Source organism: Diadema setosum, chromosome 18 (genome assembly GCF_964275005.1).
Source record: "Diadema setosum chromosome 18, eeDiaSeto1, whole genome shotgun sequence".
In the NCBI taxonomy this organism is placed as follows: Eukaryota; Metazoa; Echinodermata; class Echinoidea; order Diadematoida; family Diadematidae; genus Diadema; species Diadema setosum.
The window spans coordinates 32903085-32916298 of NC_092702.1; the positions used below are offsets into that span (position 1 = coordinate 32903085).

The 13214-nt window shown below is 39.0% G+C and overlaps 1 protein-coding gene across 2 annotated transcripts in view; it reads right to left on the bottom strand.

The window, feature by feature from the left end:
• Positions 1-13214, bottom strand: part of LOC140241586 (uncharacterized) — a 77135-nt gene that overhangs the window by 3162 nt on the left and 60759 nt on the right. For both annotated transcript variants that reach the window (XR_011902090.1, XM_072321319.1), the window contains exons 4-9: positions 13014-13091; positions 12091-12192; positions 8322-8463; positions 7333-7459; positions 5681-5808; positions 4465-4575 (exon numbers count right to left, since the gene is read on the bottom strand). Coding sequence is in view for 1 of the 2 variants with exons in the window: in XM_072321319.1 (XP_072177420.1) it covers positions 4465-4575; positions 5681-5808; positions 7333-7459; positions 8322-8463; positions 12091-12192; positions 13014-13091 (688 nt within the window). In the remaining variant the exon portion in view is untranslated. The remainder of the gene's footprint in view (positions 1-4464; positions 4576-5680; positions 5809-7332; positions 7460-8321; positions 8464-12090; positions 12193-13013; positions 13092-13214) is intronic.

Consider the following 13214-nt stretch of genomic DNA (forward strand, 5'->3'; position numbering starts at 1 on the left):
TAATTTTGGGAGGTTTGGGTCCCGTGGGGCTCTCCAGGTGGGACACGGTGCCCATTTGAATAAATTGAGATCCTACACCCCTAGGGATGCTACCTACCAAGTTAGGTGAAAATAGGTCATGGGGTTCTCAAGAAGATGATGAAAATGTACAATTTAGGCCCCATTAGGTCCCCTCCCCACCCCCCCCCCCGGGTCCCAGGGACCCCTGATTCCGCCATGAACACACTTGAAACTACAGTCATCAATGTACTTACTCATAGTATTAACTTAGCTCTATCACTTCTGGTTCTAGAGAAGAAGATTTTTAAAGATACCTTAATGGGGGGGGGGGGGGGGCCTGGGGCCCCTGGGTGGGGCATGGTGCCCATTTTAACAGATTGAGATCCTAACCCCCTATAGTTAGGGATGCTACCTGCCAAGTTTGGTGAAAATCCATCATAAGGTTTTCAAGAAGATGACGAAAATGTAGAATTTAGGCCCCATTTGGACCTACCTCTGCACCACCCCCCCCCCCTCCACCCCCGCCCCAAGGGGGGGGGGGGGCACCCCTGGATCTGTCATGAACAAACTTGAAACTTCAGTCATTAACGTACTAACTCAAAGTATTAACTTAGCTCTTTCACTTCTGGTTCTAGAGAAGAAGATTTTTAAAGATTCCTTAAATTGGGGGGTTGGGGGTCCCATTTTGATTAAAATTGAGATCCTAACCCCCTAGGGATGCTACCTGCCAAGTTTGGTGAAAATCGGTATTTTGGTTTTCAAGAAGAAGATGGAGCGATCGCACTAGCTCACTTGAGTCTTCGGCTCAGGTGAGCTAAAAAAAAAAAAGCCCAAACAATTAAACGAAAAAACAGTAAGAAAAAAAATTTCCCAGCCGATGAATAAAACAGAATAGATATGCAAGAATAAAACGAACAGATCTTTAAAAAAAAAAAAAGGCAAAGCCAAGCATTGATACAATTTAGTTACTCGTGTTCTCATGACAATCTTCATCAAATAAGCCACTTCACACTTCTGCTCTGCGCATGAGCAGAAAGAGTCATGTGAATAATTAGGCATGTTGATTTTAAAATTCACTGAGGTAGCACCCTTGTGTGGACAAGAATAAAAGGGAAAAAAAGAGAGAAAATTCAACATGCTTTCACTTTTCTAGAGTAATGAAAGAGCACTTGACTAACCGCTTTTAGAAAACAGATGATAGCTACCCTTAACTTATGTCAGTATCAAGTTGATGGAATGTGTAATTTTCATGAAAATGAATTTTTGTGGAATTCTCTTTATATTTTCTTGATATTGTTGTCCACATACGACGTCATGAACTCTAGTAGTCTCCTTATCTAGTCATTACAACACCAAAATTTTAGATAGTCGTAACTTTTGCATCGATGGTCCGATTTCCTCAAACTTTCACTGGTGTGTTCTACTAATGTTGCTGCTTTCACTCAATCCACATTTCTCTATGGGTTTTGGTTTCATTTAAATTCCGTTTGACAATGGCGTCATTTGGCGCCAAATAACATCGAAAAAAAAAAATCGGTCCATGTTTCTCTTGCTAGATCAGTGTCGTATATAACGATATGCCAATTGCGCCATCTTGCGACAAGCAATGTCGCGTATAGATTCGCAGGTATTTTTAGACTTGCCTTGAACATGCATGCGAGTATGTTGTCAAGATTGAAGCTTTACTTTTATTACTGGCTGCGAAATATGGCATGTACATATAATTGAAAGAAACAAAATAAAAGAATGTTCTGAAGTCACTATTTGAATTTGCAAAACAGCAGCTACTTTGAGAGATTGACAAGGCGCTGCACCTGAACCGTGATTTCAGGTGTAAAGCTTGAACGGTGTATGCCTCTTGAGCAACTGTTTAAAACTATGGCATCCAGTTAGTTGCATTGCGCTGTAAAGCGTGACATTGTAGAGATTGCATTTAGAGCAAGTATGTTGCATCCAGCAGTGTCTAGAGTTAGCATGGTTAGTGAACATTTTAATGGACTGTCTGGAACTACAGTTGTCCAGCTTTCGAGATCCAGCAACAGCACCATATACCCAGCTACAGAAGCCACTATGGAGGCCGTTCCCTTGGAGTCACGGGAGATATGAAGAAACCACTGAGCTAAACTGTAGGAAATATACCGTTTATACGAGGAGTTTAATTGCAAAATGAGTTAACTCCATTCTTGTGAATTTGATACATTTGCGATTAAAGCTGCCAAAGAACAAAGAATGTGATGATAACAATTTATTATGGGACATTTTTGCCACAACTTCGAGAATATTCTTTGTTATGTAACGAGCACGGTATCACCGGAAACATTATACCGTTTTGCTCTTATGATGATGGACTTACTTTAGATTGTAAAATAATGGCGCTTAACCCGTTTGAGATCAGACTCTTTCCGTACAGATGTACTGGACTGATATACAGACAGAGGAAAAGAGGGATTAATTTTCCCAGGTCTGTCACTGGTCGAAGTGAAAAACAAAAAAAAAAAAGCTTCCACCACGTAACCTCGTATCTCTCGTTGCTTATTTTTGCGTTTCTCTATAATCATTTTCTGTCTACAATGTACTTCATGTTTTCTTCGTGGCAGTATTGTTGCAGCAGTTAGCAGCATGAGCATAATATATGCTACGGTCATAATCATTTCTCCATGTTCTAGTGTCTCTGATAGAGGGATCATTTATGGTCAGATGATTACGTCATTATCTAAAGACTCAACTGAAAAGATGTTTTATCGTATCAAAATTGAAGGACAAACGTTATTCAATATCACGATCTCCTGAACACAAATATTAAAGTTCTGCGTAACATGTTGTTTATATAATGCTTGTGTGGTTATTGTGGATAAATGTTTGTATGAATAGGCGTAGGCCTTTGTGTGAACGTGTTTATGCGCGCAGGTTTGAGTGCTTAGTATGTTCACACTATCTATCTGTCTATTCATCTTTCTGTCTTTTCATCTTTCTATCTATCCATCTTTCTATCTATTCATCGTTCTAACTTTCTACCTATCCATCGTTGTCTATGTATCTGTCTTTCTTTTTGCACGTCTATCTATCAGTTTGTCGCACTCCATTTTGCAGTTACCCGACCCTATAAAATTAAGCAAGCACATTTCTCTCTTTCAGCCATTGAAGTGTCGCTGTTTGCAATCGCAGTGTGGCGCCCGTTTTCTCCATTGTTCCGTTCTTTTGTGCCTTCCTTGTTTGCTTTGCATAGTTATTGTCGAAGGCCGACATTCAGCTGACAAAAGTAGGACATTTTCTGAACAAAATAGATATCCTTCGAAGAACTGATGGTGTTTTCCTTTGCGATTCGACGTTTATTGTCCAGCTAAAGTTAATAATGCTATATAAAAAGTGGTAACACTGCCAACAGTTGCAGATTACTAAATTTTAACGTTCGGCTACGTACAGAACTACAAGACTGTTGCGGCTGCGGATCCCTGGCACTATAAGCTAACTACTAGACGCTTTGCTTACCTGTGTCACAATCGATCTCGATAGGTTTTAAAATGTAGGGGTCTGAGGAGAAAGAATGAGGCGTCGACGAAATATCGTTGTACGGCAACTTACTTACTGTACTGCTCGAAGTTTGACTGATTTCTCCTCCTCTCTCACCTTCACTGAGAGAAGCCGAACCATGGCTCCCCTGCCCTTGCCCCCCCCCCCCCCACTTTCTTGGCACATACCAGAGATTTAGAATTCAAATCCAGCATTATCTTGCTTTGGGAAAAGAATGCGTAATCAAACCATACAATTCAAACGCGCAAACACTAAAAAAAATGGTATTTCAATTGTTGGAATAAGATTTCAATCAACATTTGATTTCTCGTGATGGTATAATGTGGCCAAACTTACAGGATAGAACGTTCTAGTCAAAATCTTTGGAACTCTTTGTCATTGCATCTTGAAGTTAACGTCCTACCCCCCCCCCCCTCCCCTTTCCCTCTAAAATTAACAGTAATGATTAAAACATAGCAAAAATAATTTTCGTGATAATCATCGTTATCATCGTCATTTCGTACATTCATAATCATTATTTTGATAATAAACAATAATGATTATGACATACTAGTACGTTCAATATACAATTAGTATGCTCGAGTCTCTTAATTGGTAAAAAAAAAAAAAAAAGGTTTAACCATCCTGGTGATGGATTTTACTTGGACTTTTCTTTCAGATGATGACAAATTAAAGTTTTGGACGTAAGCGCACAACGCGATAAAGCTGTTTAATGTTCTGACGACGCAAAACGAATGACACATTTAATTTCTAATAAAACTTGAAACTTCCATACCGTTGTGTCTAAGTTTCGACAAGCAACATGTGGTGGGCGGAAATGAATCAGCATGTTATTGTGTGATGCTTCTCTTTATCGAGTTTTGTCGGCCTCTGCCAAGTAAACTCGGCAAGATGATACCAATCCCGATCACCTCCACGAGCAATAAAACTCACCGTTGTCTCCTCCTCCATCGCCTCGACAGCGGTCTGTGGTGGAATAGATGCCCAGCTCGTCAGCTCTAGCCTTCCGGGCAAGCTCGTTCTTCACGTCGGCCGCATTTTCACCTATTTGAAAGAATAAAAAACCAAACAGTAGCTGATCTTATAGGCCTTGCTTTCATCTTGCACACACGAAATACTGATCCAAACTTAACATTGTTGAATAATATTGAATAATAGAGTTCAACGTATACAGATGATGTTCAAACATTGTTGGTGAGGTGGAATTCATGTCAAAACATAAGTCAAAGACTTGTAGATTTTCATAGTGGTCTGATGCTAGTGAGATTGTGAGAAAAAAAGTTTCTTTGGTAACTGGGGCTCTCTCTCTCTCTCTCTCTCTCTCTCTCTCTCTCTCTCTTCGATTCTATCCTGGGCAACCAGGTTTGTTTTCTCGATGATTCATGAAAAAATCTCATATTTTTCTCCCGACGCGAATTTCGGGAGAACACTTAGGAAGCTGGATCCATTTTCCCTCTCTCTGCATCTTTTTTTCTTACAGAAGTGTTAAGTTTAAATGACTTTCTCTTGGGCATATTTGAAATAACATTTTTTGAAAAATAGATGAAATGACGGGAAAACAAAAACGAAACCTGAAATTTTCGTATGAAATGCGGTCGCAAAATATTAAAATTGGCCCCTCGCTTTCCAGCTTTTTTTTTTTTTCAGAACGATAAAACAGGGTTTGTGAGATGTTCAATGCAATTCTGCCTCATAAGCATACCTTGGGTTAAGAAACAGATAAAGACAGACAGAGTCAAAAGGAGAAAGAAAAATACGAATGAAGGGATACTAAGAAATTTAATCACTACCCTACTGGGTTCAAGGAATGAATTCCAATTTTGATAAATCTTGTTTATATAAAGTATATATAATCTTGGTCACCCTTTTAACCGTGTACGACTCATCGAAACAAAATGTTGTAACGATATATGATATTTCTGTGATAAACATGTTTGCTTTAAATGTGGCATGACCAGTTACAAATAAAACCAAAGTTCTCAGTTTGCATCAAATGCACATGAGTGCTAAAGACACCACAATTTTGCTTTATACTTTTCCTGCCAGAAAAGGTTACACCAAACTTAAAACAGAAAAGCTTAACTAGAAGTTTAATGCTGAAATGAGAACACGAGTGTTCTTCTTTGCTCCAGTCGATATCAGAACAGACCTATGATCCAGAAATCGAGGTCGGTACACCTGTCCAGGTTCTCGACGAGGACGGGGTCGTGTGGGATGACGAACTGCCACGATTCGACGTCGGTGAGAATCCTGGCCATTTCCCCTTTGAAGGCATATCTGTGTGAATACGAGCGTTCCGTAAAACACTTTGTAAAGCCGATGTCAAGACATGTCACGAGGATGATAATAATTTACGGTTTTATTTCCTCAGGTTAGCCTCTTCAATGTTCGTACTGGCTTTCAGTAGGCCCTGCAGTATGTAACCATATTTACACCTGGGTGAGAGATCTTGGTCGAAGACCTAAGCACTAGAGAAAGCAAGGTTCCAATTCAAAAGCCTCTGTCTGACAGTCTAGAACCTCATCTTCGATATCTCGTTGCTCCAAAGAGACATCTAGAATCTATATCATTACTATTATTATTATCATTATTGTCATAATAACTTCTGTCCCTACTACTACAATTACTACTACGACTTCGACTACTACTACTGAAATTATTTTAGAATTTGAATGAATCTGAATACAGCGAGGCGACAGTCAAAATTTAGTAGTTATTTTGCGTTTGATTATTGCTAAATTTCAGGTATATGCATGAAATTGTTTTCTGGATTACAGGGGGAAAAATTGCCTCTCCCTTTTTTTTTTTCTTTTTTTTTCTTTTTTTTTTTTTTGATCTCGAATTCTCTTTATCACCGACATGAGTCATCATTACCAAATAATTGAATGCCCTGACCCGCAAGAAAACGTAAGTAATAAGGCAAAACCGCAACATCGACGCGGAAAGTCACAAAGGAAGTTGTTTTTTTTTTTTCACAACTCGATCGGTTGGAACTTTTTCAGCTTGGGTTTATAAAAAAAAAAAAGCCCCAGTCACGTTTCATTTGGTTCTGTTATAAAAATCACCTTTCCACTGAAAAGTGAAGAGAGCCAAAAATAGCGGAAGCACATCCGCATATACGTACAACGATTAATGCCATTTCTGCTACGTTGCCCTTTAATAATTTTCTCCCTAAACTGAATGCAACTTGGTCAACATCAACATAGATAAAAATACAAAAGCATGTAATAGGATGAGGACAGCATTGGTAGTGAAATGGGGCTGATTAGCTAAGAGCCGAAAGATTGTCACGATGCGTCCCTATCGCGATTTGACGCGATAAACTAACAAAATCTACCTACACCCAAAACTATACCTCATTTATTTCATTTACACATCAACTTATCATTTCTTTATTTCCGATAGCCAAAAATCTATAAAGTGAATGATTCGAAGTATATGAGAATTACACAAACGACGAGAAACTAATGACGTGGTTCGGGAGTTTTACAATATCTTATTTCATGATTCAGAATAGAACTACAAGTCATTAGTGTACCTGTTAATGCAGTAAAATCTTTATAGGTGTCCTAAGAGATGTTGTTTTTGTTATGACGGCAAATCCCTCGATTTAAGATCAATGTACTTTTGAGAAGACGATCATTTCTAGTTTATGTAAATATTTCCGATGACAACAGTACTTTGATATTGGCGACCATCATCTCCCTCTTCGCAAACGATATGCCATACGACAAGGCATACTCCATTAAACTTCTGAATAGCATTTTTTATTACCAGAAGAACATGTCATCGGTCACTTACGCGTCGAAGTCGATCATTTGAGGGAACCTGAGCGTTGTGTTCACACCAGTCGAAGGCAGAGGGGTTATCAAGCCACAGCCGATAGCGGAGGTACTGGTAGACTGAAAAAACAGGGGCCGTCCAATCACTGTGAACAAGGATGAGAAACACCCTTAGAAAACGGACATTGAATTTCTGTAAACATCGTTACAGAAAAAGCATTCGCCAGACAATAAACTACTAACATTTGTTCTTTTTTTATTTCATCCTTGTTAAGGATAAGTTAAGAGCTAGCTGTTCTGGCAGAAGTTAAAGTAGTAATTAATAGGATGGATGTCTTTTGTAAGTATACGGCGCTATACAACTCATGTATAAATGGATGATAATATGCCCTGTATGAACACCTATTTATGTATAAACAAAGATTAAAGGAGAAATCCAGACAAAAGAGACAAGGTAGTCGGAAAAGAAAGGGTATAATTTGATGAGCATAACAGTAAAAACTTGACTTTAAAAATTAATGAAAATTACGGAAGCTATAAAATTGAGTTTGGCTTCTTCTTGATCATTCAATTTGAACATGCAAATGGTGAGTTAATGATGTCATTGCCTCACAACTTGCCATATAGTTTGTACGTGACATCTTGAAACATGCAGTTTTTCACCCATTTTACACCAGTCATCAAATCTTATTATATCTGACTAATCATTATTTTGAAGTTGATTAACCAGGAATAACATTACGTTTCACACTTTTATAGCAGTAGAATTTTAATTGTCTAATATTTTAACACAATCAACGGAAAACCGAGATGATGACAGCATCAGCTCACTCATTTGCATTTTCATATCAACTGCAAGCGAACAGTTAGCGAATCTGTAACTTCCTTAATTTTAATACAGTTTTGATCAAATTTTCATTATTTTGCTTGTAAAATTTTCACTCTTTCTTTTCAGATTAACTGATCTAGAATTCCCCCCTTTAGGACGAAAAATAGGAGAGAACTGACCGCTGGCGGCGCCTGTCATCGGAAGGTTGATGTCCGTCAGTAAGGTCCTTCTGTAAAACGAGCTGTAGTTTCCATTTTTACCCGTCATATCGCCGACCTGACACCTCAGTTGGGATCCCATGCTGCACTGCGTCGAGTAGGCCTTTGACGGGGACCGCAATTATCATCGTGGTGAAGAAAAATTTATTAATATGAGCATGAATACATTAAGATGTAGCACAAACGTTTACATCCTTTATTTTTCTTATTCTCTGTTGGGAAAGAAGCCGCGATGTTTGTTTGTTGTTTGTTTTTTGCGCAGTATTCAGGATGAACTTATATATCAACCATCTTGAATGGTGTTTTTGTTGCTTCTTCATCGACTGTTTTCTCCAGTTTGGTTTGCATTATCCCGAACAAAGAAACAGTTTAACTCGACTTTACTAAAAGCACCCACAAATGATTGACATTTTAGCAAATCAACTACAGGCGGCATTCTTCTAGTTAAGAAGTGTGCACGCATTTCAATAGATCAGGCGCAAAAATGTTATTTCAGAAAACATTCGACACAGAGTTACTGACAACAGAAGATGAAATGAAAGCCCTAAGTACCGGTTGTTTTTATGACGAATAGAGGAATTCAAAAGTACTTCCTCCATTAAGTCGAAGACAACCACCATGTTTCCGTTATTCAATGCATATATCACAGCTCTGCTGCCTTTGCCCGTGGTCGTGGGGTTAAAACCAGCCCAGCCGGTGGTAATTCGTCACATGGGAACAGGGGGTAACGGTCACCTATTATACTCAGACAAGCAGCGATCCCGTTTCAAAACAAAAAATATTGACATTACAAACATCATCCCAAGTATTCCCCAGGGCCGCATCGCATATTTCGTGCAAGGGGAGAGGGAAGACCGAGAGAGTATTCCAACAAAAGACTAGAGAAATGTGAAAGTGGCGGCTGCTCAACACATTTCTGTTAGAGCTCGAAGGTGAAGAGCCAGACAACAGATAGGGAACCGAAGTGGATTCGCCCAAGAGTTGTGTATCTAATATTGGAGCTTTAATGGGGAAATCCAGTCCAAATATAGGTTAGTCTGATAAGAAAGAGTAAAATATTACGAGTTCACCGGTATAATTTTGATCGAAATCGGACGAAAAATAAGGAAGTTATATGATATTTTCAAGTTTCGCTATTTTGGGGGAAAGAGTTCTTGACAGTCAATAGTAATTATGAATATGCAAATGGCAAAATGAGCATGTCATCCCCTTATTATTTACCATGTAATTTGTACATAAAATTTTAAAATTTCTAGTTTTTCATTCAAACGCAATTATGCCCGAGGCTCAAATCCTCGTATATCTAACTGATCACTATTTGAAGTTATTCAACCAGGAATAGCATCATGTTTCAGATTTCAGTGACAGAAACATTTAATTTTCGTCATTTTTTCTCTTCTTTTTGTACACGATCAATGGAAAACTGTGAGGTTATGACATAGTTAGATCACTCATTAGCATATTCATATCCACTCTACAAGAACTGTTTTGCAGAAATTAGCAAAGCCTTAAAATGTCTAACTTCCTTATTTTTCATCCGATTTCAGTAAAATTTTTACTATTGAACGTACGACAGTGTAAGATTTTACCCTTTTTATCAGAGTAACTTATATTTGGACTAGATACTTTCCCCTTTATTTAGAAGGTGAAGTTCGATCTTGTCAGGATTTGGGTGTGTGTTATAAAACAGCTGAAGTGTGAAATACAGTATGTCCAAAAAAAAATTACAATCAGATTTTCAAATTGATAACACCCAATATGATTGACCTGTCTAAATGCTACTTCAGGGTCTTAAAATATAACATCTTAGCTCTATTTTGCAGAAAACCCCATTCAATTTGGTGAAGCGGTAACAGAGAAATGTAGATTGTTGTAAAGCATGTCATGAGTCTGATTCTTCCAATTTTAGCACTTCGATGCTCTTGTGTGTGAATACAATAGACAGAACTTGGAGGGAAGAGATTCCTGACATCCTCTACAAAATTCCTCATTTCTCTTTGACCACTGAAGCAAATCGAATGGGATTTTCTGAAAGATGTGGGCAATGAGTTATAGTTTCATACCCTGAATTTGTATTTAGATTGATTCACTATTTGTAAAGATATCATTGCGGAGGGTCCCGTTAAAATTTTTTGGGGACATATGGTGGTGCTGATTATACGAAGGAAACAAAACGCAGCTTTTTGCTCAATGTACTTTAAGCACGGGTGTTGGAAAAGGATTTCGTTGGTGATGTTGTGCGTCATTTGCGTCTGCAAACTTTTTCTCAGTGTCCACTGGACAATATTTGGGGGGGGGGTTCGCAATCAAATAAAAATAATAGCAGAAAGTATAGGAAACCTTCGTGATTCATCACCAAGCTCGTTGAAAATTTGAGCTAAACATGCCAAAATGTCTCGTTGAAAGCTTGATCTAGTGTCCAACGTCTCATATCATCCTTGTCCGTTTCTTGTCCCGTCATTGCCGAGGGTGAGTAAGAGGATATAATTATTTCCGGCTGAATAAACACGGGGAGGGGTGGGGAAGAAAGACATATCTTTCTGCATTAACGCCAAATCAAAACAATGCTGAAATTTCAGGAATATAAGGACCCCTCATAAGCAAACTTCAACAGTCGTATTTGTTAATGAATCATGTCGGTTTATACACACTGTCACGTCGAATTGCTGTATTCGTCAAGTACAGATCACGTTGACTTTATCAAAGTGCCTCAAACGTTTTCATTTCAAATACATATGCTATCTTCCTCTTGTGAATTACAGGAAATAAAGTCAATAAGAGCTCCTAACAATAACGGTGTAAGGCGCGGGGGTGACCAAAAGAGAGGGAGAGAGGGGGGTTGAGAGGGAGGTCGAGGGGATAGACGGACAGAGAGAGAGAGAGAGAAATCGTTTTGAACAAAATTTCTATTTTAGATAAGATTTTATGTGACGGGACACATTGTGAGTAATATTTCATCTGCGGTTGTAATCCCACTCTTACAAATCGCCCCATGAATAGCGCTACTCTAGATGGAAAACAGCGATATCCATCCTCGTGGCACGAATCATTGTCGCGAGAGTGTCCCCCGTGGAGTGGCAGTCACAATAGGAACGTATTGAGTACGATATACCCGTGCGTTCCAGTGAATAGGTGTGCTCTGCATGGGCACTAGCTCGTGGCGGAAAGTTATTATCATCAGATGGCTACGGCATGCTCAGGAATATGCGTCCTCCTCCAGTTCTCTTTTGGGGTTGAATGAAAATGTCAGTAATTTCCACCAATCACGATTTTTTTTTCGGTGGTGGTGGTGCATAGTGATGGTAATATATGGTTCGCGTCGGTTTTCCGATTTACGGAGTTTGTGCCGTCAAGATTGTATCGTTATTTTCAATAACTTGCAAATGCAAAGTACAACTTCACATCTCTTGCACAGGTGCATAGACAAATCGCTTGGAAGGCGTACCAAACAACGCATATTCACAGATCTTGTCGGAAACATTAATTCCATACTCGTGTATTTTTCTAAAGGAAATAGAGTAACGAATATCTTCAAGCTATCAGCTTTATAAGTTTATATTATCTATTTAAATACATACATACAGATGTGATGAAAAACTTTGATATTGTCAAAAGGAAGCCCTCAAAGTTCCGAAATGCACCGATATGAATGAAATCTTTGTCGTGTTAGTATGGCGAGAAAGGGGTGAAGCGGATGGCTTCACCGAGGAATTAATGTTAAAGGACTCACCCCATCGGTTGAGACAGTATTTGGATTGAAGATTAAGTCGTTGGCATCGCATGCCCCTAGCAATGGATCGCCTGCCCGAACCGACCAGTCAAACACATCGGGCTGCACAGAGAGAGAGAGAGGTAGGCAATGGAAAAAGAAGAGTAATCCAGGGAGAAATCAATTAGCGAGAGAGAAGAGAATGCACATTAGATCAAACGAAAATATCATTCGTCGAGCCGAACACAAAATAATTCCTGCAAGATGCACCTTGTTGTTTGTATTGGATGGTTCTTATATGAATTCAAGTCTATTTGTTTGAGAGGCAGAGTATGGTCTTCTTCATCCAGGGTAGCCGAGCTCTTCAAGTGTTGCCACTGCTCTATCAGAGGGCCCTGTCATTATAATTACCCTAATGTTGCAAGGTACCTATTTACACACCTGGGTCGAGAGGGACGCAGTGCGGGTAAAAGCATCTTGTCTAAGGACCTAAGCACTTGACTAGATTCGAATTTGAGACCTTCGACTAAATGTCAAAACTCTTAATCCACTATGTCACAGAGTCAACGAAATGAAAACAACTTGTGTCAACTGTTCAAGATCTTTTTACACATGATGATTCATCGGTCAGTCATGGCAAAATAGGTCCTGGGAAGAGAACAAAAAAAAAAACTCTTCGGTTGCAGAAGCATATTGTAAGAAGCAAACATTAATTATTATTGACTTCGGTGGAGGATCGAGGTGTGATGTATGGTAGAAAAAAAAGTTGCCTCTTGGAACAAAATGATCGCTTCATGATATAGGCATCTTCAGAGCAACTTACTTCTGATTCGCGTAAATGTGACGTCACTAAAATTGTTTTCATGTACCTTTTCAGTGTAACTATGGTTTAACATTATTTCTGGGAAGAAGAAATATCTGCTTCATGAGATAATCCTACTTACCACGTTGGGGTCAGCTGTGGCGATGAACGCTTCTATTGTCGTGTCGCTCATTCGTCCATTTCTGAAATGAGTTTGCCCCTGTAAAAACATGAAACGAAGATAGAGATGATAAATCATTAATTTCTCCTCTAACAGTAATTGTACCATGGAAACACACCTCGGGCAGTGCTTTATCGCACACCAGTAAACACACGCAAGCAT